The 26,685-nt window shown below is 46.0% G+C and overlaps 1 protein-coding gene across 3 annotated transcripts; it reads right to left on the bottom strand.

Moving 5' to 3' along the window:
- Positions 1–227: 227 nt before the first annotated feature.
- Positions 228–26,685, bottom strand: HTR5A (5-hydroxytryptamine receptor 5A). Of its 3 annotated transcripts, none has more exons than XM_081834525.1 (3): positions 26,331–26,685; positions 6,403–7,678; positions 228–615 (listed from the first exon to the last, which is right to left on the bottom strand). In XM_081834525.1, the coding sequence occupies exons 2-3, from the start codon at positions 7,144–7,146 to the stop codon at positions 283–285; spliced, it is 1,077 nt and encodes a 358-aa protein (XP_081690651.1). In that variant the 5' UTR covers positions 7,147–7,678; positions 26,331–26,685; the 3' UTR covers positions 228–282. The 3 variants fall into 3 exon arrangements, with proteins under 3 accessions (XP_081690651.1, XP_081690649.1, XP_081690650.1); XM_081834523.1 differs by lacking the exon at positions 26,331–26,685 and adding an exon at positions 8,851–9,684; XM_081834524.1 differs by lacking the exon at positions 26,331–26,685 and adding an exon at positions 9,381–9,684.

Below are 26,685 nucleotides of genomic sequence, written 5' to 3'. Positions count from 1 at the left end.
CCATTCCATGGTGCTCAGAAACGTTATCTTCCACACAACATTAGCAAGGGAAATCAGGTAATCCCAATAATAAAATGTTGCTTCTTTGTGCTGGGAAAACACAATCTCTTCACCAAGCAAGCAGTTCAAGAAAGAAGTCTGAATGCCCTGTGACAATTGAGCATTTATTGTGATATAAACTGATAATCTGGAAGGGCCTCACATGCCCCCCCCCCCACCAAATGTCTCTTTAAATAGTGTAGGGAAGGGGAAAGGCCTTCCTTCTTCCTTTGCCCTCCTCACTTACTGCTGCCTGGAGAAGAGGTTCCGGAAAGCGTTGTTGTAGTTCTTGTTGAAGGCCGTATAGATCAGAGGGTTGAAGAAAGAATTGGAATAGCCGAGCCAAAGGAAAATGCTTTTCCAGAGTGGGGGTATGTCACAGGAACAGAGGGGGTTGATGAGTTCTGTGATAAAAAAGGGGATCCAGCACAGCACAAACACCCCGATGAGGATGCCCACCATAAGGGCAGCTCTCTTCTCTTTCTGCTCCCTCCACGTGTCTCCGTCCGTCTGGAAGGTGACTGTGGCGTGCCGGGCAGTGAACACCATCTGCGGCTGCTGGGAGGCTTCCTTCACCTGCCAAAGACAAACATAATCTTCAGACGCATGTGTGTGTTTGTTTTGCTGGCCGGCCTGCCACCTGCCAGTTGCCAAACATGAAATCCTGTGTGCTGCATGCTAATTTGCAAGATGATGCCCAGCAGAGGTTTGCCTGGAGTTTTGCAGTGGGGTGAGAGTTCCAAGCAGGTGCGCGCACACAGCTGAACACCTCCTATGCATACCCTCAATTGGGGGGGGGGAATATATAGTGGTCACAGCCTCAATTTGGCTGAAACTCCTGGAACAGCCACCTTTCCACCCCCCTCTTACCTAAAAAGACACCACACCTTACCTTACAGAAGGTGGTGGAGGAGGTGGGGAGCCCCCCTACAGATACCCAGAGCACCATCTTTTACTGCTGGGGGGCCCCTTTTGCCTTGGGAGAAGAGGGAGAGCTGAACACTCAAAAGACCTCAAGTACTTTCATGGACTGCAAGAAGATCAAACCTCTCCATTCTAAAGGAAATCAGCCCTGAGTGCTCACTGGAAGGACAGATCCTGAAGCTGAGGCTCCAATACTTTGGCCACCTCATGAGAAGAGAAGACTCTCTGGAAAAGACCCTGATGTTGGGAAGGATGGAGGGCACAAGGAGAAGGGGACAACAGAGGATGAGATGGCTGGACAGTGTTCTTGAAGCTACCAGCATGAGTTTGACCAAACTGCAAGAGGCAGTGGAAGACAGGAGTGCCTGGCGTGCTCTGGTCCATGGGGTCACGGAGAGTCAGACACGACTAAACGACAACTATTTTCAGGGCAAAGGGTTGGAAGGCCACCGGCTATCCAGAGCAGTTGTCCACCTTTGACTACCTCTAGTTCATACCACAACACAAAAGCTAACCAGCAGAGAGTTATGCAACACCCCAGTGGAATGGGGCGACTCCCCCCCCCCATCAATCACTGTCACTGCCGGGAAAGACCCAGGGACTGCAGGCAGCCCAGCTACCCAAATGAGAATTCCACACTCCCTGTTGACAAGATCACCTGGTCCACAGGGAGATGTTTTCTACCAAGTCAGCTCATCTAACAGTATTGGTGACACTGACTGGCAGAAGCTATCTGAGGGTCAGATGGGGGTCTTAACCCTACCTGGAGATGCCAGAGACTAAACCTCATACCCTATGTATGCAAAAGATGGGCTCTACAACTAAGATACAGATTCCCTTCCCTGGATGACTAGTGCCCTGTGAAAACAAGTTTTTACCCTGCCCCTCTCATTTGATGGACTGTACATGGATCATGGATCACAGCCTGGTTGTGGCAAAGGGGCTTGAATAACACAGAGAAGCTGTGAGATATGCCGTGCAGGGCCACCCAAGACGGACAGGTCATAGCTGAGAGTTTAGACTAAATGTGATCCACCTGGAGAAGGAACCGGCAATCCACTCCAGTATCGCTGCCAAGAAAGCTCCATGGACAATAACAACAGGCATATAAAAGTCGAGTGCCTGGCGTGCTCTGGTCCATGGGGTCCTGAAGACTCGGACACAACTAATCAACTAAACAACAACACTAAAGTTACATCACTGGTAGATTGTATTTTCCCCCACCTATAAGATTTCCAACGTTTTATTTTTGCCCCCCAATGTATTTTTCGTATTGATGCATTATGTTGTGACTGCAGCAACCTCATGCTTTTCTATAACGCTATAAACCCCTGTGCATTAGATAAACAAGCAGCATCTATGGCTAGAGGCATGTACTTAGCAGATCCCTTATACTGAGAATATCTCTGGTGTGACTGCAGTCGGAATGCTGTGGCTCGTTCTGGTCGCCTCACCTCAAAAAGGATATGGCAGAGTTGGAAAAGGTTCAGAAAGGGGCAACTGAAATGATCAAAGGATGGAGCAGCTCCCCCTACAAAGAAAGGCTGCCACATTTGGGACTTTTCAGTTTAGAGAAAAGGCAAGAGTAGGAGGTGATGTGTTTATGGAAGTTTATAAAATCATGAATGGAATGAGAAAGTGGATAGGGAAAGTTTTTCTCCCTCCCTCATAACACTAGGACATCCAATTAAGCTGAATGTCAGAAGATTCGGGACAGATAAAAGGAAGTATACATTCATGCAACACATAATTAAAACTAGGGAACTTGCTCCCACAGGAAGCCGCAACGGCCATCAACTTGAATGGCTTTCAAAGGGAATTAGACACATTCATGGAGCGTAAAGCTATCCATAAGGGACGCGGGTGGTGCTGTGGGTTAAACCACAGAGCCTAGGACTTGCTGATCAGAAGGTCGGCGGTTCGAATCCCTGCGATGGGGTGAGCTCCCGTTGCTCGGTTCCTGCTCCTGCCAACCTAGCAGTTTGAAAGCACCAACTGCAAGTAGATAAATAGGTACCGCTCCAGCGGGAAAGTAAACGGCATTTCCATGCGCTGCTCTGGTTTGCCAGAAGTGGCTTAATTATGCTGGCCACATGACCCGGAAGCTGTACGCCAGCTCCCTCGGCCAATAAAGCGAGATGAGCGCCGCAACCCCAGAGTCCGTCACGACTGGACCTAATCGTCAGGGGTCCCTTTACCCTTTACCTTTAAAGCTATCTATGGCTACTAGCCATGCTGGCTAAGCTCTTGTGCTCAGGTCCTGATGAAGGTTTCCCATGGACATCTGGCCAGCCACTGGGAGAAGAGGATGCAGAGCTAGATGGGCCATTGCTAGATCCAGTAGATTCTTCTTATGTTCCTCAGCATCCACTGATTCCGCAAACCCTTCCCCGCACCCCAATTTGTAGCTTCACCTGTTCTGTGCTTTCCGTCTCCCCAGCCCCTCTGCTCCTCCAAGCCTGCCTGAGTTTTCATTTTGTTTTATCCTCTGGGCAGGGAGAATGTCAAGCTTTTGTGGTATACGATGCCTAGCACAATAAAGATGCTAATTAAATGTTAAATAGGAGCTGCAGTATAATGTGCTGCTGGCCAGCCGGGGCTGAAGTTGTGAGATTAAAAAGCAGGAGGTACCAGGTCCCAAAGGGTGGGTCACAGCTGCCTTGGTGTGGGTCACTCCCCAAGTGTCATGTATTGTCAAGCTGCCAAATGTAGCTGTTGGCTGCAAGATGGTACTCAGGCATGGAAGGCTAAGGGGCCAGGGCTGCGGAGGATCAACAAATGGATTCTTAATAAAGACAAGATTCAATTGGGATGTTCTGCAGATGAACCAATTGTTAACTGGTGACTTATGGAGTTTATGCAGAGACACTGAAAGGAACCCTACATAAATGGGCTGGGTTTAAAATTTTTGGCACTAAAATAAAAGTGTTAGCTTCTGTATAGCTCAGTTAACTGTCGAGGCTCATGGGAGTGAAATACAGCTATATTTACATACAATGTTTAGATATTGTCTTTCATTTTGGCCACATTCACACCATAGGTTTATAGCACTATGATGCCATTTTTAACAGTCATAGTCTCCCCCCCCCCAAAAAAAAATAATAATTCTGGGAACTGTAGTTTGTTAAGGGTGCTGAGAGTTGTTGGGATGCCCCTGTTCCCATCTCCGAGATACTGTTCTCTGAGTGGGTTAACAATCAATCCCTCTTCATAGGGAATTATAGCTCTAGGAGTGGAATAAATTCCTTGAGCTGAAGGAATTGGTGGCAAAAATTGCAAAGGGGAAGGCATGCAAAGTGAGATTTTGTGTGCCTGGAATTGAAACTTTAAAGAGATGTAAATTTTGACATCACAATTCACAAGATTATTCAAAATGATTTGGGTGCTGAAACATGTGTTGTTGTTGTTTTAAAAAGATTGCATTTGAGAAAGGTAACCAAAGATGGTTGTATTACTTATTCTTGCAATTTAAAATAGATGTGGCAGTTTCAAGTTTTGTGCTGTTCACTTTTTCTGCAAGACACCTGTTTTTGAAAATTGAAGTTAGCGATTGGCAGGCGGGTGAGCAAGCAGTTAGCCTTGCCAAGGGCTCAAAGTAGCCTGGCACCATGCAAAGGTCCCTGGTTCAGTTCCTCCCATCTCCAGGTAGCGCAGGTGCCAACTTGAATAAAATATTGTGGGGGCCCAGGTAAGCCCCACTCTGCATAACCGATCACATGACTCAGTGCACACACACCATTTGAATGGGAATGCCCATAACCTTTGTGGGGGCCCAGCCCCCTCAAATATTTTATTGTGGGGGCTGAAGCCCTCAAAGCACCTACGAGTTGGCTCTTGTGCCAGGTAGTGTTAAGAAAGACTCCAGACTGAAAACCTGGAGAGCTTCTGCCAGTCAGTGTAGGCAGCATAGAGCGAGACAGACCAGTGATCTGACTTAGAATCCATTTCATTTGTCTTTAAAATGTTCCTCCATTACCACATCTCTGTATCAATAAAAGCTTCTGTTGATACCTGCCTGCCTGTCTGACAACTGTTAAAGGCACACTATCCTGTCTGTAAAAAGGTAGCAGTTCTAGGATTAGTCTTTTTAGCAGCTGCTCCCTACCCTTGCTATTTTCTTTTTCTTTTCAAGGCTGCTTATGTTTCTAGTCCATATGACACCCTAAAACAAACAAACAAGATTTTCAGTGGATGCTGTGTCCTAAATAAATGGAACCAATGACTTCCGAGGATACGGACGCTTATTTTCTGCCTTACAATTTCAAATTATTTTGTATGGATAGTCTTATGGTCCCAGACCTGTGTAAAAAGAAAAGCCTTTTGTGAGCTCTCCCTTGAGTGCTTTTAGGTTATGCATCCACAAGCAAATACAAAGGGCTTGAATTGTGTAGGTTCCCCTATGTGTGAAATGTATCTCAGTTTTCATCCTGCTTGCTTAATTAAGGGATTAATATGATATACGCATAGCAAACTCATCCTTCATGCATGGAACCTTATGAAACCAAAACCGCACACCCACACACAAGAAGGGAGGTATAAACAGGCTTAAAGAAATGGCAATGTTTGCAGAACTACAAGAAAGGTACCATATTTTGCGTGGCTGGGGGAGAACTATGCAGGAGAGGGCAAAAAACAGCTCATTGAGAACTGGGCAAGATCAGTGGATAAGGAATGCTGAATGGATAGTAGGTAGCAGATTGGAGAATGGAATGGAATGGAATAACAGGGCACGGCTTGTTGGCTGGCTAGAATCCTGAACAAAGCAGCACTGGTCCAGCCCCAAAGAGAAAAAGAACGAAAGCCCCGACTGATGTCAAGAACACTGTTAAGATTAAACTTTAAATATCTTTAGTGGGAGATAGCCCACTAAAGCCAATATGAGTCTTTTAATACTTGACACTTTCAAGTGCTCCAAGTGCTTCATGGATATTATCTTTGCAACAACCCTGTAAAGAAAACCAGGATTAATGCCTTCTTATTTCAGATTGAGCGGGAGGGGGGAGGTGATGAGAAGTAAAGCAGAGGGAACAATGACTACCTAAGGATGGCTAGGGAGTTCCTGGCTGAGATGAAATATGAGCCAAGGGCTTGTGAGCTCACACACTCAGGCAGCAGACAGCAACAGCCATTGCATAAGATAAATAAATTCAGCAACTCGCTGTTAGCCACTGTGCTCAGGGCTCAAAGTGGTTGTTAGTCAAGGGCAGCCACAGACATTTGGGTGCCCAGCACAGAGCAGCAAACGGTGCCCCTCCCTGAGTCAAGGTGTACAGTACACAAGGCCACCAGAAAAGTCCACAAGTGCCTCTCCCCAGTACTAAAAACACAACAACAGTAATAAATTACTGACAGCCACTTCACCCTGCCTAACAGAAGGTCTGCTGTGTGAATGTGCTGTCCAATTCTAGAGCAGACAGCAGCACCTGATGAAAAACTAACCTCCAGGGCTTCAGGTGTGATAGGAGTGATGGAGTTGCTCTTCCGGGATCCAATGCGAAACTTGGCTGCCTTGTAGATTTTCCAGTAGACAAAGAGCACAACGCAGAGGGGCAGGTAAAAAGCCCCAAAGGTAGAGAAGATGGTGTAAGAAGGCTCCTGGCTGACTTGGCATTCCTCATTGCCTTCCGAATAAGTCTCCCCCCAGCCAAAGATCACCGGAGCCAGGGAGATGATAGCTGAGAGGATCCACGTCAGAGCAATCATAATGTTGGAGATGCGCCGGCGGGTCCTCAGGGTGTACTCTAGGTGGCGAGTGATGGACCAGTAGCGGTCCAGAGCAATGGCCGTGACGTTCCAGATGCTGGCCGTGCAGCACAGCACATCGCAGGAGATCCACACCTGGCACAGGATCCGCCCCAGCCTCCAGCGCCGCCCGGACAGTTCGTGGACTAGGCTGAGAGGCATCACCAAAGCGGCCACCATCACGTCCGAGATGGCCATGGATGCCACCAGGTTGTGAGGAACCCTGTGGAAAGTGCGGACACGCAATATGGTTGCCAGGACCAGCACGTTCCAGAGGAAAGTGGCAATCACCAACATGGCCAACAGAGTCAAGACGAGGACGCTAAAGATAGACAAGGGTCCACGGGCGCCAGGGTGGTCCAGGAGGGAGCTGGAGCCCGTCCGGTTGGATTCTGCTGAAGTAGTGACTGAAAAGCAGGTGAAGTTGGGGCACCAATCCATTGTGCAAGGATGAGCAGTAGAAAGTTTCAGAAGGCAAAGTGGAGTGAAATGCTTCTTCTGGTTGTAAAAGGTGGTCTCCTCGTTATCCCCCAGGTTATATAGTTAAGGAAAAACCATTGTTCATGGGGGGGGGGGGGTTGCCAGGTTTTTTATTCAATCCAGAGTTTATCAGTTAGGCTGTTGTGACTTATCCTGGCTTGTCACCTGAACTGGGATCTGTTTATGAAATCTTCATTGCCAGGAAAGGCAGGATTTCCATTTTGGCTGCTGTCTTGCATTCCTTATTGTCAATTTTGAAGTGGTATTTGTCATAGCTTTAATACTGCCTGGTTTGCAAACCTCCCAGAGAATATCGACTGGTGGGTGGTGATATGCTTTTAATAAGTAATGATAATAGCAATAATATTTCAGGCTCCAGAGCTCGGTCACACTCTTGGTTTGTGAAGCATCGATCCAGCAGGTGAAGGCCCGAGATACACACTAAGGAAATATTTGTGAGAGATTCCAAATTCTGTGTCGGAGTTTGCCGCATCTGTAAATTGAACAAAGAGAACCTGCATTAAGAATGATACACATTCCATTGGAGAATGCCATGTCTTCTGCATTTCTGAAGCATTTTTGCAACGTTAGAAAGTTAACACATTGGTTGCAGGAAGTTTAGGGCAAAAGAGAAAGCAAGAGATAATGCCATTGCAGCGGAGGAAGAAGAAGAAAAAACCCTTACAAATACTGTACCAACAGTTCTGACTTTGTAGCCTCCTCTCCCCTCTCCCTTCACGTCTGTCTCCTTCTTTGAGAAATCTTAGATTTATTGTCATCTATTCTTTGTCAGGTCCATGCTTTACAGAAACAGATGTATTATACAATATGGGGGGGGGGGAATCCTGATGTGCCTTTGCCACATTTGCCACGGAGAAATCAAAGCCTCCAAAAACAGAATTAAGGACTCAGTCTCCCCTCCGGGGTAGATGGCAGGGCTCTCTACACAAGCCTGAGCCCTATCAATTTTAATTCAGGTGCTAAACATAGACATCACCACCTTTGACATCTTTCTGAGAATGCAATAAAAAACCCCCAACTTGGAAACTTCTAAAGATCAGAGCCAATGATAGCTGCAGCCATCACAATTTAGACCAGGCTGACTATACTGTCTCTTTTTCCCGTGGGCATTTGTAATGCAATTGAGCATTCTGGCCAGTGCAAATGTTGCCTGTATATTGCATTACAAAGCAACCAAGACAAGCTCTGCTGGGTGTGAAAACGCACTCTTAGGGATCCCTTTTGCATCTTCCACAAAAGCAGCTGAAAGAGGATGTTGGCCACTGCTTTCGCCAAAGCACTCCACAGGGGAAGCTCAGCATTTGGAACATCTGCAACAAGAGATCACCTTGTCTGCCCTGGCTGGAGCTTGACAGGAGATGTCGTTTGAAACATCTGCAGGCACCAGGTTAGTGAAGACCAGGACTTTTTTTCCAGCTGGAACTCAAGTCTGACACCTCTCAGGTGGGCGCCATTGCCATTCTAAGAGAACAAGGGAGGCGTTCATGGTGAGTTCCAGCACCCCTTTTTCTCACACAAGGGTGATTGCACAAGCACCCACAGAGAACAGACCAAAAAGCAAATGGCAAGTACGGACCCTGCAAAGAACTCTGCAAACATGAACCCCAAGTGTGTCCCAGCCCCACCACCACCTGAGAGACTCACCCTGGATTGAGAGTCCCTCGCTTTCATCGAACTGGGTACCTTCCATCGGATGAAGGCATCTTGCCACTGCCACAATAAATCTGCTAAAGCTGAACGCTGTTGTGCGCCCTTGCTCTGCTCCTCCACGGGGCTGCAGCCTTGCCGTGCAAGTCCTAAGCACGCTTCCTCGGAAGGAAGCCCCCTCGAGGGTGTTTAGGATGCCGCCGTTCACTCAGCAAGCCCCGAGGAATTCGATGGCACTTGCTGCCAGACAACAGCCTCAAGTCGGAGAGGCGCAACGAGACTTTCTCTTTTTTTAAGGCAGCGTTTCCAGGAAGGACGACCCTGCTGGATTCAACGGGGCTCGCTTCCAGGGAGGAACACAGGATCGTGCGAGCCTGAAAGCCACGTTGAATTCGGTGGGACCTCCCTACCGTGTGTTTTTGTGTCCACACACAGGCTAGCGCTGCAACGCGGGTCTCTCTCTGCGCCCTTCCCCCCTCGCAACGCTTTATTTGGGAAACCGCGCCCGATCCACGCGATGGCAATACCTGCGGGGCGCCTGCTCTGCGGCTCCAGCGGCTGCGCTGCAGCAGCAAAGGGAAGCCGCCCTCCTCCTCCTCTTCCTCTGAGTCCGCTGTCTCGCTCCTAAGCCGAGGCGCGCCCATCAGCTGATGGCGCCCGCCCGCCTCCCCAAGGGCTCCGCGCGGTCAGGAGGGCGCCTGGTCCCCGGAGCGGCTTCCTTCATCCGCGCATCGCGCGCCTTCGCGCCTGCCTCCTCTCCGACCTTCCTGTTCCAGGCAGAGAGAAAAGTCTCCCCAGCCCCGCCGAAGCTCTGCGAGCGCCGTCCCTCTCCACTCCCACGGCGTTGGTTTTTCCGGGGCGGGGGAGCCTCGCAGGCGCTCGCCAGGATGCGCCGCAACACTTTGGCCCTGGGAGCCGCCGGCTTTGCGCCAAGGAATAGCAATCTTCAGGTATCCAAAGGGCTCTCATATAGAAGATAAGCAAGCTTGTCTTCTCCTCTTCCGGAGAAACAATGGCTTCAAGTTGCGGGAAAGAAGATTCCGACTAGACATACGGAAAAACTTTCTGACAGTAAGAACAGCCAGCGGTTCTCAACCTGTGGGTCCCCAGATGTTGTTGGACTACAACTCCCACCATCCCTGAGCTCTGGCCTGGCTAGCTAGGGGTGATGGGAGTTGTAGTTCAACAACATCTGGGGACCCACAGGTTGAGAAAGGCTGAACAGTGGAACGGACTCCCTCGGGAGGTGGTGGACTGGCTCTTGGAGGTTTCTTAGCAGAGGTTGGATGCTCATCAGTTGATATTCCCGCATTGCAGGGGTGGACTAGATGGCTGTTGAGTTCCTTTCAACTCTACCATTATATGATTCTCTCTCTTTTTTAAAAAAATATTGTTTATTAACCGACCAATCAAATCAAATCACATCACATAAATTCCAAATTACAAAGCTGAATTTTAAATTTTTGTTGAGGGGACCCATATTTCAAGTTCCGAAGGGGGATTCCGATCATCTTCTTGTTACTGCGTTAATATCCACAAATCAGTCCAAATAATGTTCATAATATGATTCTCAGTCAGACTGCTCAGTATTATCTGGCCAGACGCATCTCCAGTGTGGTGTAGTGGTTAAGAGCGGTAGTCTCGTAATCTGGGGAACCGGGTTCGCGTCTCCGCTCCTCCACATGCAGCTGCTGGGTGACCTTGGGCTAGTCACACTTATCTCTGAAGTCTCTCAGCCCCACTCACCTCACAGAGTGTTTGTTGTGGGGGAGGAAGGGAAAGGAGATTGTTAGCCGCTTTGAGACATCTTTGGGTAGTGATAAAGCGGGATATCAAATCCAAACTCTTCTTCTTCTTCTTCTTCCAAGGTTTCAGACGAGAGGCTTTCTAAGCCCTACCTGGAAATGTGCAGGGGTGGGGAATTTGAACCTGGGACCTTCTGCCTGCAAACCAGGTGCTCTGCCTCTCAGCTATAGCCCTTTCAGGCTTCTCCCCTCTTTTTGCGCACATTAAGACACATACTCGTTGCAATACAGCAAACAGTTCTGCAAACAGCATCACAAAAGCAAAGAGAAATTGATGGAATGATGAAACTCCACAGAGGGGAAAGGCCTGAGGAAAAATTAAGGGTGTTTGCCTGGTGCTGGAAAGAGAATGGTGTCTGGGGGAGATCTGCCACCTCCAAGAAGGGCTTCCACCAATGGGTTGCCATATCAGAAACTGCCCTCCCCCCAGTCATCATCAACTGGACTTCCACTGTTGATGGTGGGGCAGTCAGAGAAGACGCAGGAAGCTGCATTGTTATGAGGTTTTTTGGGGTTAGGCTGAAGGCCCAGTCTTGGAGAAGTCAGACTAGCTTCCTGGTGATGTGATAGCCTGGGTGATGGGCCATTAAGAGGAACAAGGGAAGGGGCTCTGTGAAAGACAACAAATGGGTGGGGCCCCCTCCTTCAGCTCCAAGGTCTTTGGAAGGACAAAGACAGAGATAAGAGCAGAGTGAGCTGAGTGATGTGAACTAGAAGCTAGAAGAGAAAAGGCTGCAGGCTGGGAAGTCAGAGAGTAGAGCCGTGCCTGAGTTCTGTTTAAATCCAAGGCTGCAGCTATTGGGGAAACAAAGCCCTCTTGGGGATATTATACACATCAGGTTGTATAAACATAAACCACATGTCCTAAAGACAACGTCATCTCTGCTGTCCCTCATTCCAAGGAAACACGAACCCCATCTATGTCAGTACTGTCAATGCCAACTGGTGATGGTTCCCCAGTTTCAGGGAGACATTCCCAGCTCTGCCTGGAGATGGCAGGGGGCAAACATGGGAGCTTCTGCATAAAAGGCGCTGAGCTACTCTCCTTCCCCAAGATGATTGACATGCCAGGGCCATGAAAGCAAAGGGTTCTCATAGGTACAAGAAAGCCAGGATTAGCTGTAAAGAAAAGCACCAGCACTTTGAACTGGGCTCACTGGCTGAACGGCTATGTAACTGCTCTGTGGTGTTTGCAGTGTGGGTTCAAAGGCAATAGTAAAAAGGTAAAGGACCCCAGACTCTGGGGTTGCAGCGCTCATCTTGCTTTACTGGCCGAGGGAGCCGGCGTTTGTCTGCAGACAGCTTCTGGGTCATGTGGCCAGCATGACTAAGCTGCTTCTGGCGAACCAGAGCTGCGCATGGAAACGCCATTTACCTTCCTGCCAAAGCGGTACCTATTTATCTCACCCCGTCGCAGGGATTCGAACTGCTGACCTTCTGATCCGCAAGCCCTAGGCTCAGTGGTTTAGACCACAGCGCCACCCGCATCCCTCAAAGGCAATAGTAGTAGGAGTAATATTAATAATATATAGGCTGCTTAACACCCAGATGGCTTCTAAGCAGTTTAGAAAACATAGAAACCAATTAACATGCACAACATGATCAACAACACTGGCCATCAGTTCCCCATCTGGCTTTCTGGGTCAAGGCTCAGAGCTGACTGTGGAAAATGGTGAGATGGTTGCACAAGAACTCCCAGAGGAACCTTCCAGACCACCAGAGCCTGGACTCTCACAGATCTGGAAGACCCAGATGCCTCCCACCACACATCATCAATCCAGGAATACACCAGGAGGCTATGGAATGAAGCTGGAGTGTTCATTTTTGGGCCAGAAGGTTGCCCTTTAAGGCTCTGTAGTTCTCTCAAGGTGATGGAGCTTGAAGAAGCTAGTCTGGAGACAGAGGCATAGAAGGCCTCAGTCTGCCCCCAACCTCTGTTGGAACAAATTGGTCACTTGGAGCTGCCAGAATATGACACCTGCAAGCCTGTCCTCCAGTTGCTGATGCTGGATCGCAGTGTCTGTATTGGCGAGCTCCTTGTTGTTCTCACACCACTCGCAGGAGCACAATGAATCAAGCAAGGTAAACCTGACAGATGCAGATTGTTTAATTTGCATAATTTATACAGGCTAGAAAAGTCCGCTCTGTAGTTTTGATTTTCTAGCACATACAGGACAATGATCTTACCTTTTGAGAAAATAAATGATATGCTGTTCAGAACCTAGCTATTTTCTAAAATGCTGACTATAAGGTTTTGAAGCACAGCAATTCATATCAGGCTATGTGATGCTGTAAATGTTTTGCCCTGTGCAAGATTAATATTTGGGTTTAGGGGAGGGAAATGACGATGACGATGATGATGATGGGGATTGTTTTTATCAGTGCTTTGTGATTTGTTGAGTTTAGATTGCTTCAAGGGTTCTGTAACATATTATAAACACATTTGATAAAACAAACAATCCTTGAATCAAGAAGGCTGAAAAATGCAGTGAGAAATTATTGTCTGCTAGGATTTGGTATCTAAAAAGTCATACACAATATTTTTTTTTTTTTTTTTTTTTGGTAAAGCAATGCTGTCAGAACCAACTATGGAATCTGCCAAGGAGACAGATGGCCTTAATGACAGAAAACTGATGGCACTCTAAAACTCAATTACCATTGATTTGGGGGAGCCTTTCTTCTTAATGCCAAGATGTGGGACTGATTTGTTTATTGCCAGGTTTTTGGCACCTTGGAGGACAACTGGCAACAGAGCCAGTAAACAATTGACATCATGGAAAATGATTAACTTGAGAAGATCAAAGGGAGAGGCAGCTATACAGGTGCTTTGATGGCCTCATTATCAGTCGTCCTTACAATGCTTTGAACTCAGCTTTTTCATGGGTCTAGTTTGACATCTATTTTATGCCATCAGAAGCTTTTCTTTTCCTCCACTTTTCTTCATAGTGAGAATTGTGTGCTTAGACTTTAGAAATAATTTTGTAGAACTATTTCTCCAGTTGCTTCAAGTGTATTATAATCATTACATTCCAATCCCATCCCATCCACCGCCATCCTTCCAGGAACTCACAAGGAATTTCATGGCAACCTTGTGCCATAGGTTAGGCTGAGAGAGTCCAGAGGAGAAATGACTGAAGAGCTTATTCAATACCATATGCATTGTGTATGTATCTTTTACATTGAAATGTGTATTTTTGTGTGCACAAAACATGCATGGCAACATCTAGAGAAGTACATGACTTGGAGTTGCATTCCAATCTGCAAGCAAGTCAGCAAGCATAGGATTGGGTGTGTTGGTCCACTGCAAAAAAACACACACACAAAAAACAAACAAACAAAAAAACACAGACCAGGGCTGGTCCATAGGGAATCTGAAGGTATATAAGGTAGCAGAATTGCTCTCCATCTTTGGGATGAATGTGATAACATAAAAGATGCTGGAAATATTACAGTCAAGTAATTTCATGTTTTCTTTGGAGGGTGGGGGTGGGAAAAGTTATCAAAATATGTTGTCAGGTTATGAAATGTCTTATTCAACTTGATCCTGTGTTCTTCTTACAGGAATTACTTTCACTGACTGGGAGGTAAACCCCATTTATTTCTGTAGTACTGATTTTGTTTCATATATTGTATTTTGTGATTTTTGTTTGTTTAACAAAGGGCTGAATCCAGACTAGCTTTGTCACACTTCAGTCCCATTGAGCCTGCAATCCTATACACAACGTCCCTATACACAAAGTCTCACTCCTTCTCTGCAGGCATGTGTAGGATTGCAGTGTGAAGCACGACTAACTTAGTCGGGATGCAACCCACAGAATAGAGCATGCCACAAAGAGCAAGTCAAACTTGCTCAGTGATTGACAGAGGTTTCCAGAGTGCAAACTGACATTATGCATACTGATAGCATTGAACATATGTATACACTCTGACGCTAAGAACATAATTGTGGCTATGGGAGATCTAGTGCTTATATAACAGCCTTGTGGCACCTTCAAGAAGAATAGATTCGTTGTACTGTAGAGCATTTTTTTAAATGGCTGTGGGGAAAATGGCATTGTCTTTGCAGAGGAAAAAAGCAGAACTATTAGCAGCTTAAAATGCGGGGATGTCGTTTTCCTCCTGCTGTGTTTCAAATGGCATTTGCACTTGCTGCACACACAGAGGGAATTGGTCTGTCTTCCCCCAATGTGCATTATCTGATTTATTTCCCCATGCTGGCAACCCTTCCATCTCCCACCCCAGGAAGCTGTGATCTGTTCATGCACTGTCGACTGTGCATTTGGACTCTCCGTCACTGGAGGTTCTTAAGCAGAGGTCGTGTGGTCATCTGCATGGATGCTTTAGTTGAGATTCCTGCATTACAGGGGTTTGAGCTAGATTCTCCGATTCTGTGTGCAAAGGCAGTTTGAGCTGCATGCACTTCAGGTTAACTGCAGCTTGTGTTTTCCAGTGGGATGGAAGTTGGTTCAAGGCAACAGACAGGAGTATTACTCCAGGATATATATGGATTAAATGTCCTGTGCACTTGGCTCCAGACACCAGCAGTGGGAGCCCATTGGGCTGGGGGCAACCATAATGTTTGTATACTCAGGTTTTCTACACACAGTTGGAAGCATAGCCAAAGAAAACGCTTCACCTGCCATCCTTCCTGAGCAGGTTAAATCAGTTCTGAAAAGATCCTGGAGGGAACTGTAATTACACCTGTGAGCAGCTAAGTGAGTTAGCCTAGCTTGGAAGTGAAGACGCAGGCAAGCGCCAGTGTGTCTAATAAAATGCAAATCTCATTTTCTGTTTGTTGCGTGCGCCGTGAGATAACTGCTTTTGAAGAGTATAAAAAAAATGTGATTTAATTCACGGGCATTTAAAATACAACAAGGCCAGCCAGGTCTTGCTACGCAGCAGCCTGGGGGCCAGAGAGGAGCAGCAACGTGTGTGTGCAGAGGGGCCAGAATGGAGGCAGGAAAGGAGAAGAAAAGGGCGCAGCAAGATGACAGGGAATTATAATGGAGCACAAGGCTGCATTAAAGCATTTCTTTTTCAGTCCTTCCATGCACCGGGAAGCAAACAGTGAGTGTTTGACACCCAGAGGGAAGATCATTACGGCAGCTGCATATTCAATCAAATGTCACACTCAAGGGTCTGGCTTCCTCTGCTTCCTGCTGCCACAGCAGTAGTAATTTATGCTGCACCTTAGCTTCTTCCAACCCTCTGGGCAGCATCATAACACGGAACAAAAGACAGCCATGGCTCACCACCTAGCATCCAAACCAAAGTGGACACATGGCTCTGATTCGTCCCATCCCCGCAGTGGCAAAATCTGATGTTTGTAGTGTTGGCCAGAGGCAGAATCTGTGTTTTCAAATTTCAGCGGTGCCCTGTGCAGTGCTAAAATGTGGTAAAGGTAAAGGTAAAGGGACCCCTGACCATTAGGTCCAGTCGTGGCTGACTCTGGGGTTGCAGCACTCATCTCGCTTTACTGGCTGAGGGAGCCGGCGTACAGCTTCCGGGTCATGTGGCCAGCATGACTAAGCCGCTTCTGGCGAATCAGAGCAGCGTCAGAAATGCCGTTTACCTTCCCGCCAGAGCGGTACCTATTTATCTACTTGCACTTTGACGTGCTTTCGAACTGCTAGGTTGGCAGGAGCTGGGACTGAGCAACGGGAACTCACCCCGTCACGGGGATTCGAACCTCCGACCTTCTGACAGGCAAGTCCTAGGCTCTGTGGTTTAACGCACAGCGCCACCTGGTCCCTCTAAAATGTGGTACCCACACTCCATTCTACAGTATTGTTGTGGCAGCCCCTGCAGCATGGCAGCCAGGATGGCTACACCAGTTGCACTACCCTAAAACCGCCTCTGGTGTTGGCCTGTATCATTACAGGCTGCATGTAGGTGCGCAAATGTTTGGATGGTGAAATGTTGTTAAGGTCTTGGAGAAGAGCAATGTAGGTTGCTAGGGAGGGGGTTGCAAGCCAGGACCTTCAAGGCAACTGTTTCTGAATGACTGGGTCTAGATGGCATCCTCACAATGATTCTTAATGAACCCAAATGTAAAACTGCTGATCTGAGTAGCTCAGTCAGTACAGGCTGAGTCTCTTGATCTTGGGGTTGTGGGTTCATGTTGCGCAAAAGATTCCTGCTTTGCAGGGGGTTGGACTAGATTTCCCTCATGGTCCCTTCCAGCTCTACAGTTCTATGGTTCTAATGAAGATATGTAGCTTTCTCCCAAAGTCTGCCTCCATACACTGGCTGCTTTCCTGACACGAATTTTTAAAAGGATATCTGGGATGACCCAGAAAATGGCCAGCTGGTTAGTTTAATATCTGCTCCAGAAAAATTGGAGGTAGGCATCATTGCCAAACATATAGAATAACAGGGCTGTGCACAGACTAACCTTTCTGTAGCAAAAAAAATGTGTTTTTTTCTTAGTATGCAGTGTGCAGTTGACATGCTATTTTCAATCTAGACTGATGCAATATCCTGCCATCCACCTGGGCAGGGGCGGCTACTTGATACATGTTTGAAAACCCTTCCCTTGGTTAGGTCACGTGTGTCTTTTCCTCCTTGCATAAGCCCAGGTGAATGAAGAAGGAAGAGGTGGTGACTGAGGTCTTGGTGTCTGCCTGCCCCCAGTGTCAATAGGTAGGATGGCCCACACCTGTTTTCAATTGACACACTTCAGAGCTGTTAAGGAAATTACCCCTTTGCCAAGTTCCTCCATTCCAACGCCATTTTGCCCTTGGAAAAAGGACTCTTTCCCCTGCCACCTCCCCAAGCTTGAAGACATGTATACACACCTCCTACCCCAGAAAATGCCCAGAGGTGACAATTGCTGGGCTCATTGTTCTCCAAGGGAAGCCAAATCTCATCACCAGACTTGCCTCAGGCTCCAGACATGCAAAGGAGGTTCTAATGTACTTTTGGGTGCGGCAGAATCCGTGACCAAGAGAAAGAGACGGTGGAGGAAGATTGGAAGAAATTTAAAGCTTATCTTAAGAACTGTTATAAAATTGATGAGTGCTAAAATGTCAAGGGAAAGGAAGATGCAGAATTACAGCTGAAACTGTTTGATGAATTAAGATGAAATTGAGAAAGAATAAGTTATAATTTAATTGGACTAAAGGGTTGCTGAAAAACCGTAAAACAAGGATGCAGTGAGGGTGAGGTATGGGGAAGTCTGAGGAAGAAGGTTTATGAAAATGAGGATATGAAATTATACTTGTTTGTATGTTTTTGTTTGTCGATGTTTGTATGTTATTTTGTTGTAAAATTGGAAAATTATTAAAAAATTATATATATATATAAAAATAATGTACTTTTGGGTGGTGGGTACTTAAGACATGTTTGCCTATGCTAATCTTATACTTGGGTGTTGCCCTGACATATCTGTCTATGTTAATCTTGTTGTAACCCTCCCCTTTTGTGACATGTTAGTAATGTAGCAATGATGTATTGATGAGGATCTAAGCATACTTTTTCAGCAGGGGGCCGGTCCACTGTCTCTCAGACCTTGGGGGGGCAGACTATATTTTTTGGGGGGGATGAACAAATTCCTATGCCCCACAAATAACCCAGAGATGCATTTGAAATAACAGCACACATTCTACTCGTGTAAAAACACACTGATTCCCGGACCATCTGCGGGCCGGATTTAGAAGGCGATTGGGCCAGACCCCCGGGCCTTAGTTTGCCTATCCATGATCTAAGTCAGGGGTAGGCAACCTAAGGCCCGGGGGCCGGATGCAGCCCAATCGCCTTCTCAATCCGGTCCACGGACGGTCCGGGAATCAGTGTGTTTTTACATGAGTAGAATGTGTCTTTTTATATAAAATGCACCTCTGGGTTATTTGTGGGGCATAGGAATTTGTTCATCCCCCCCCCCCAAAAAAATATAGTCTGGCCCCCTACAAGGTCTGAGGGATGGTGGACCAGCCGACGGCTGAAAAAGTTTGCTGACCCCTGATCTAAGTCCACTGACTGCTGTTTTGCTCCAAATTGCTTGGCTGGAATTTCCTTCTTTTACTGACCGCATGGACCTGTGGTGGGACTTGTACCCCAATGAGCTGGGCTGTTGAGTAGTCTCTCAACCCGGAATTTTCCCTAACAGAGCAATACAGAATTAATTTGCACTAAGCTTTTACTGTATTTTTGGAATGAAACTATTTTCTCAGGGAGTGCTCCCCCTACTGTTGGTCTCTCTGCCTTCTGCCCTAGCAGTTCCAATGTGCGCCAAAGGCCACGGTGCATTTCTATCACAATCCCATGTGCTTTTCTTTCTTTTAAACTAAAAACTCAGATATACTTTTACTGCTCTGAATGAGTCCAAAACACACACCACTGTTCATTTGCTAGTTCTTATAAAAGCAACTGAGGATCACATCCACTATTTCCACCCCAAAAATATATACTTGAAGTGCATCTAACCAGCAGAAATGCAAAATAAATGAAATCTTGCAAATGGCTGGAGCTTCCTTGCCTCTTCATTACTGCTAATGTGTGGAGATGATTAAAAGGGCTTATTCATGATGCCAAATCAATGCTTCTAATTTTTGTACCGAAAGCTAGCAGTTAATTAGGGACCGAAAGTGTTTGATATGCAAGTGAATAATGTTTTCTACCTACAAGATAATAAAAAAGGACTTGTTCTTAAATAGCCACCCTAATTAATGAAGCTAAAGCAAAAATTTGAAGAATCCAATTGTTGGCCTGTTAGGAACCAGCTGGGGTAGAGAAGACACATGCCCCTGTGGCAGCAGATTCAGAATATTTCTCTAAATGCTTATACTAACTCATAGTGGATTCTGACACTATTTGGTGGAGTGGGAGCCTTTGCCTGCCTGCTCTTTTCTGTTCTGCCTCTTCACACACTTCTGAGATAGCACCAGAGGCTCAGCATCACCCCATAAAAGCCCTCGTACCTACAGGACTGCCTCCCCAGGTATGCCCTACGGAGGACCTTACGGTCCGCAAATAATAACATTTTGGAAGTCCTGAGCCTCAAGGAGATTAGACTGGCCTCGGCAGGGCCAAGGCCTTTTCAGCTGTGGCCCCGGCCTGGTGGAACACTCTGTCACAAGAAACCAGGGCTCTGCGGGGTTTGACATCTTTCCTCAGCGCCTGCAAGACGGAGCTGTTCCGCAAGGCCTTTGGCCGGGGTTCAGTCTGACTCCCTCTCCCTTTTCATAAGAATTTGCATGAAAGTGGCCTCCCAGTTTTTCTCACAGGCCCATATAAGTTCAGCACAAACAGTTGGGCCTGGTGAGCATTTAAGGTCCCCAATCCTAATCTGCGGGTTGCCATCTAATTGGATTTTATTCTGATCCTGATCTGATTTTAGAATGTATTTTTAACTGACTGTCTGATTTTATGTTAATGTGTTATACATTTGATGTTAGCCGCTGCTCTGAGCCTGGTTTTGGCCAGGGAAGGCGGGGTATAAATAAATTATTATTATTATTATTATTATTATTATTATTATTATTATTATCAGGCTGATGACCCACCTAGTCCAGCATCCTGTTTTCATTGGCCAAACTGATGCCCACAAAGGACGTGAGAGTTAACAGTTCCCCACTTGCGATTCCCAGCAACTGGTATTCCATAGCTTCCAATTTTTCCCACTGCAAAACTGGTAACACGTCTTCAGGACGTGTTCCTGGGCAAGTAACATGACTCACGCTTCTCTCTCTTTCCCTGCCAGAGCCCCAAGAAAACCCCCTTCAGCCCTGCCCATTGTCTGCATGTGGTCCCTGACACAGTTTGCCTCTGAGAGAACAGAGAAAAGGTTGCCCATCTTTGTCCTATAAGAATCAAGTCTTAAGCAACAGTCCTAAGCGCACCAAGTTACTTTGGGAACCACACTGGTCGTTAAAAAAGAACACTGTTCCACTCAGTTTCTGCTTGAGGATTTCCCATTGGGGTTTTGGGTTGGTCACTGTGAAAACAGGATTCCAGACTAAATGGGTCTTTGGCCTGATCCAAAAGGGCTTTCTTGTGTCCTTAAGTGGTTATGACTGGGCTGGGGGGCTTATGAGACATTTTTTTTTAACCCTTACTACTTAGTTGTAATCAATTTCTCATGTTTCTAAGCTGCCCTTCCACCCAATAGCTGAGCGAGGCATTTTATGATCACAACACCCTTGTGAGGTAGGTAAGGAAGATAGCAATAATTCCTAGTAAGCTTTGTAGCTTGCCAGCAGCATGCCAATGCTAAGCAAGCTTAGATTTTGTGATGAATCAGTGCAATAAATAAATTGAATGAACAATATTTGGGTTGCAAATTCACAATATTCTTGATATTCAATGGTCACAGCTTTAACGAGCTTTCTAGTAGCAGATCTAGGAATCATGCATATTGTGTCCAGCAGGAGGCAGCCGTGCACACACATCTACCCTGGAGAAAGAAAAATCGAAAGTTTTAAACTGGAATATTTTGTCCAATTTTGGTTGCCACATTTCCAGAAAGACATTGACAAAATGGGACAGTGTTCAGAGCAGCAGGAAGATGAGGGGTGTGTAAACCAAGTCCTATAAGGAATGGTTGGAAGACCTGGCTTTACACAGTTTGAGGAAAAGGCACTGAAAGTTCCAAGCCGCTGGTCTATATACCCCTCCTTGTTAAATAAAATCAGGAAAATGAGTACAGCAAACTGTTGGAGGGAATGTGATCATTTTTGCTCTCCCCCCTTCCCCAATTTGTGGTGAGTCTGGCCCTTAGTTAGTCAATTTGCGGTAAATGTTTCTCAACAAGTGGAACAGATGACAAGCCAAAAGTTTCAGTTAAATCCCCCAATCACTGTTCTTTTGCTATTTGAATTTTGAGGCCCGGGACTTGATCCACAAGGAACTTATTGTTTAACTTTTGACAGCAGACTGACTTACAACTGCAAAGCATTGCAGAACTCTGAACGCTGAACTGCTGTGAGGCAGGCAGCAACAACTGTGAAATGTGGTTCCTGTGGTCAAATCAACTCACTGGTTGTGTGGTGGTGGCAGCAGCGGGGTATGTGTGTGTGTGTGTGTGTGTGTGTGTGTGTGTGTCAAAATGCAGACAACTTCTATGCCACTTGGCTTCCCTTTATTAATTCTGCAGCAAGGAATGAAGATGGGTTGCAATCTCCATGAACCTGTGGGCACCCACTGAAAGAGCATTTCGGTATAAAAGGTAGAAGCTGTGCCCACTCAAGCCAAACCAGTTGAGCATAGTCATAGAATCATAGAATCATAGAGTTGGAAGAGACCACAAGGGCCATCGAGTCCAACCCCCTGCCAAGCAGGAAACACCATCAGAGCACTCCTGACATATGGTTGTCAAGCAAGCCTCTGCTTAAAGACCTCCAAAGAAGGAGACTCCACCACACTCCTTGGCAGCAAATTCCACTGTCAAACAGCTCTTACTGTCAGGAAGTTCCTCCTAATGTTTAGGTGGAATCTTCTTTCTTGTAGTTTGGAACCATTGCTCCGTGTCCGCTTCTCTGGTGCAGCAGAAAACAACCTTTCTCCCTCCTCTATGTGACATCCATTTATATATTTGAACATGGCTATCATATCACCCCTTAACCTCCTCTTCTCCAGGCTAAACATGCCCAGCTCCCTTAGCCGTTCCTCATAAGGCATCGTTTCCAGGCCTTTGACCATGGGTCTCAAACCCTCGGTGAGTTAGGGGCTTCCCCTGCATGAGAAGACAGGCTCTGGCAGATGGAGTTGACGAGACCAATAGTGGATCCAGTGGTCAAGAAGGCGGTTTCTGCACATGCTGTCAAGGGAAGTGAGGGGCAGATGGGGCTTGTCAACCTGGGAAGGGAGCCCATCTAGGAGAAGGAAAACCCAGATCTGAAATCTTTGCTGCCTTGTGGGATATCTTTGGGAGAATAAAAGGCTAAGGAGTTAACCCTACACAAATCCAGAGTGGAGTCCCTAAGACTGTTTGGATGGCGTCTTCTATATCTCCTTCTGGCACCTTGTACGCCTCCTTTCAGCAACTCCTGCAGCCAAGCTGGTGCCAAATGTCTTGCTTTCCTTTCCTTTCCTTTGGACCATATCAGTGAGACCAAGAGGGGGGGTCTTGTCATCTGGGCAGCCCAGGACCTCCATAGACAATGCCCAGGCTTGAGTCCCGGGGAGATCACTTCAGTGCTGCTAACACAGCGGTTTGACTTCAGCCCCAAAGGCACACTCCATGGTCTCTTGAGACTGATGGATGCCAACAAGAACAAAAGACTATTTACAGACTCTTCAACAAGTACCAGGTACCCAGAATAATGTGCCGGGGAGGGGGTGCCCTGGCTCCCACAGCACCAGCAATACTGATCCATTCTTTATTAAAAGAGTACAGTGGTATCTCAGGTTAAGAACTTAATTCATTCTGGAGGTCCGTTCTTAACCTGAAACTGTTCTTAACCTGAGGTACCGCTTTAGCTAATGGGGCTTCCCGCTGCTGCTGCACCACCATCTTGCGATTTCTGTTCTCACCCTGAATCAAAGTTCTTAATCTGAGGTACTATTTCTGGGTTAGCAGAGTCTGTAACCTGAAGCGCCTGTAACCCGAGGTACCACCGTTATGGAATTCTCAGCTAAATCAGCCCTCAGTTCAAATCTATAGTGGAGGACTTCAAACTTCCCGGTGCCTCACTCCATGATACAGTGGTACCTTGGTTCTCAAACTTAATCCATTCCGGGAGTCTGTTTGACTCCCGAAACCGTTCGGAAACCAAGGCGCGGCTTCCGATTGGCTGCAGGAGCTTCCTGCACTCAAGGAAAAGCCGTGTTGGATGTTCGGCTTCCAAAAAACGTTTGCAAACTGGAGACACTTATTTCTGGGTTTGCGGTGTTTGGGAGCCGATTTGTTCGGCAACTAAGCCTTTTGGGAACCAAGGTTCCACTGTAGTGGGGAAACAAAAGCAAGTATAATAGGAATAAGAGTAGAAGACTGTGGAACAGCTTTCCTAGGAGGAATAAATATTTGGGAAGGAATGTTCATGCATTGTCTTAGGCTAAAGTTATTTATGAAAAATAATCTTAAAAGGCATTGGAAGAAATGGTTCCAAGGAATATCCTGAAGCCATCTTTTCAAATGTCACTCATTGGTTTTTCACAGACCCCCAAACCAACCTGAATTTTCTAAATTATATATCTTTTTTGCATGCTGTGTAAGTGAAGGCCATTGGTGAAATGATGTCTTAGAAAGCCTGCTCTTGCTATGATATTATGTATTATTAACACAGCTTGAGTAGAGGCTTATGTTCACTAGAGCAAAACAAACAATTTATGTCTGAAATTTAGTTAGAATAGCTTTGAGGGCAAACTACACAAACCAATATAGCTGAATGTGATATGATGTGGGTTTGCATCCCCCCCCCCCATTACTGTATACCTTTGTAAATTCAAGCAGCACACAGATCATTTTAGCATTGTGCAGTGGAGGGATGAGACTTATTGTAGTGACTCCCAAATGTCAGATAAACTTGCGTGGGTTCAAGTTCCCAAATGTACAGCAATGTAAGAGCGGATGAAATTGCTGGGTAATTCTCTCCTTGCTTTGTCTTTCTAGTTCTTTTAGCCTTTAAAAGGAGGCCCATTTCCAGTTAGGAAAATGCTGATAAGCTACATTTTACATGGGTCAAATAGGCCAGTCTCTGTGCAAAAGAATAAATGGACACAGATCTGAGATGAGAAATGATGGTGTCGAAAAGCCATTAAACTAAGGATATTCATGACTGACAGCACCATAGCTCAGTGGAAGATCATCCACTTTATATGCATAAGGTCCCATAGCTTCTCTCGGTAGGGCTGGGGATGTCCCCTGCCTAAAAGCCTGGAGAGTAGTTGGCAATCGGCATAGACAATACTGAGGTGGCTGGACCATCGGTTTGACACGGAATAAGGCATCTTCCTGAGTTTGATGAGTTCCATTGCGTGTTTAGCCACACTGGCAACAGCCATGCACATCAGGGAGATACCAGAAGTTTCAGTGGAACCCGAGTTTTGCAGAAGCATGGAAAATCTTTGTGAGAGGACCCCCAACACAGTGCAATGAGAACTGAGCCCGCTCAAAGGCCATAGCTAAAAATGGAAGCTGGAGTAGTGGTGGAACAGAAAGACTGGAATCCTGAGTAGAGAGCGCTTCTCACAGCAACATATATTATGACATTTGCTGTTACCATCTTAGAATTGGGAATGGCCCAGTACTCTTGAGTTGGCTTTCCACAGAATTCTCAGGTCAAACATTGAAATAAATGAGGTAGGGTGGAAAAAAAGACCACGCACTGTTTAAAATCTGCTCTTTAATCTGCCATGAGAGAGAACCCCACTGAGTCGTCCCCACCCCCGTACAATCAAGTGGTATACGAATTTTATGAAATAAAGTTATGAAGTAGGTTGGCTACATGAAACATTTATAAGCAATATTCCAAAAACTCAGGGATGAATCTCTGCCCGGGATACAAGCAACTCAAAATGTTCAATGACTTTAGAAGGAATTCCCTGGGGAAGGAGAGCTGTTTGAGCAATTAAAAATGACAGCAAAAGGGGAAAGGGGGGGGGGAGAATTGCAGATTTTGGCTTAAATGTGGTAAGTAATTTTCAAAGGAAATCGTTTTTTTAAAAAAGGAGGAGTGTGAATACAGGTAGGAACCAGGGCTAAATGCTGCAATTTGAAAAGGGCTGAAAGCCACGGCAAGCTTTGAGGGGATTGTTTCCTATATTTTTTAGTTTAACCCAAACTAAATCGGGGAACCTGTGGTCTTCCAGGTATTATTGAACTACATTTTCCACCATTGCTGAGCATCCACTATGTTGACTGGGGCTGATGGGAGTTGGAGTCCAGCAGCATCTGGGGGCCACAAGTCCTACCACGGCTGAAGTAAAGTCATGTAAATTCACTACCTGGGGGAAGTATCCTATCAGCTTACAAATTAATGCACTATCTCCAAGCTTTTCTTTGGCTTTTTCTTAAACTGCTAGGGGGAAATGCTGTACTGTAAATATTCTCTAAGCATACAGGTTAGGAGTTTAGATTATTTGGCACAGAAATTTGTTGTAACAACATTTAGCCTTAAAAGGGAAGGGTTCCACTCTAGGGAACTGTAAAAAAAAGGTATGTTGGAAATAACTTGATTTTCATGTCTCCTCTGTTTAAAATAAAATTGCCTTCTTGCTGTGAACATTATAAAGCTGATTTCTGTTTGTGGTTTTCTCTCTTCTTTGTCTCATCTCATTAAATATCCATGCTCCAGATGGAATTAAACTTCACCCTGAGATCTTTATCATAATTGGCCAAGAAGTGAAGTTTCAGTTATGATTGACACCTTATTAATAGGATTTTTCCTTGCTGCAAACTGACTTTAGAGATGGCTCTCGATGATTTATACATGTGCAGTGCCCTGACCTTGCATGGTTAACATCTGATATTTTAAAGAGGGCTGTCAAGTTGATGGGATTTTAAATATCAGTTGGATCTCTTATTCTCCTGATTTGTCCTGCTGAATAAATATTGGAAGACCAAAGGGGTTTGTTCTGGCACTGCCCATCATGCTAATCAGGAAGAAGCTCATGCAAAAATATTAGCAATGAGGTGGTGGTGGGGAAATAATATAACACACTTTTCTCAATAACATTGCGTAAGATCTGGTGCTTTAGAAATCAGATAAGTACTTTAGTCCTTTGCATCCTTACCTGACAGTGAATACCACTGAACTCAGACTTATTTAGGAGTAAATATTTGCAGGAGGTTTCCAGAGATTTGGACAGGGTGGTTCTATGGTTCTGTCACACACACTGATGGTCATTACAGCATGGGAACTGCTGGCAAAGCATGGCAGTGGGACTACTCACTCCCACCAACAAGCAAAACAATACCAGCAGGATTGAGTTTCAGTTTGTTGCATGCAGATGTTAAACAGCATTAGCTTAACTGTCATGTGGATCCTTAACTGACAACTGAGAGTTAGAATTCTCAGTGTGGAAAAGAAGGATGGGAGATATGCACATTTTGATTGGTGGTTTAAGGTTTAGAATCCTCAGCTAGACA

The sequence above is a fragment of the Podarcis erhardii genome (assembly GCF_964252035.2).
Source record: "Podarcis erhardii genome assembly, chromosome: 12".
In the NCBI taxonomy this organism is placed as follows: Eukaryota; Metazoa; Chordata; class Lepidosauria; order Squamata; family Lacertidae; genus Podarcis; species Podarcis erhardii.
This window is presented reverse-complemented; position numbering and strand designations above follow the sequence as displayed.

Bases quoted from the DNA above. Each gene is read 5' to 3' on its own strand.
- HTR5A (XM_081834525.1), bottom strand. From the start codon at position 7,146: ATGGATTGGTGCCCCAACTTCACCTGCTTTTCAGTCACTACTTCAGCA. The intron at 616-6,402 runs GTTAGTTTTTCA...TGTCTTTGGCAG, and splicing joins TCACACCTGAAGCCCTGGAG to GTGAAGGAAGCCTCCCAGCA.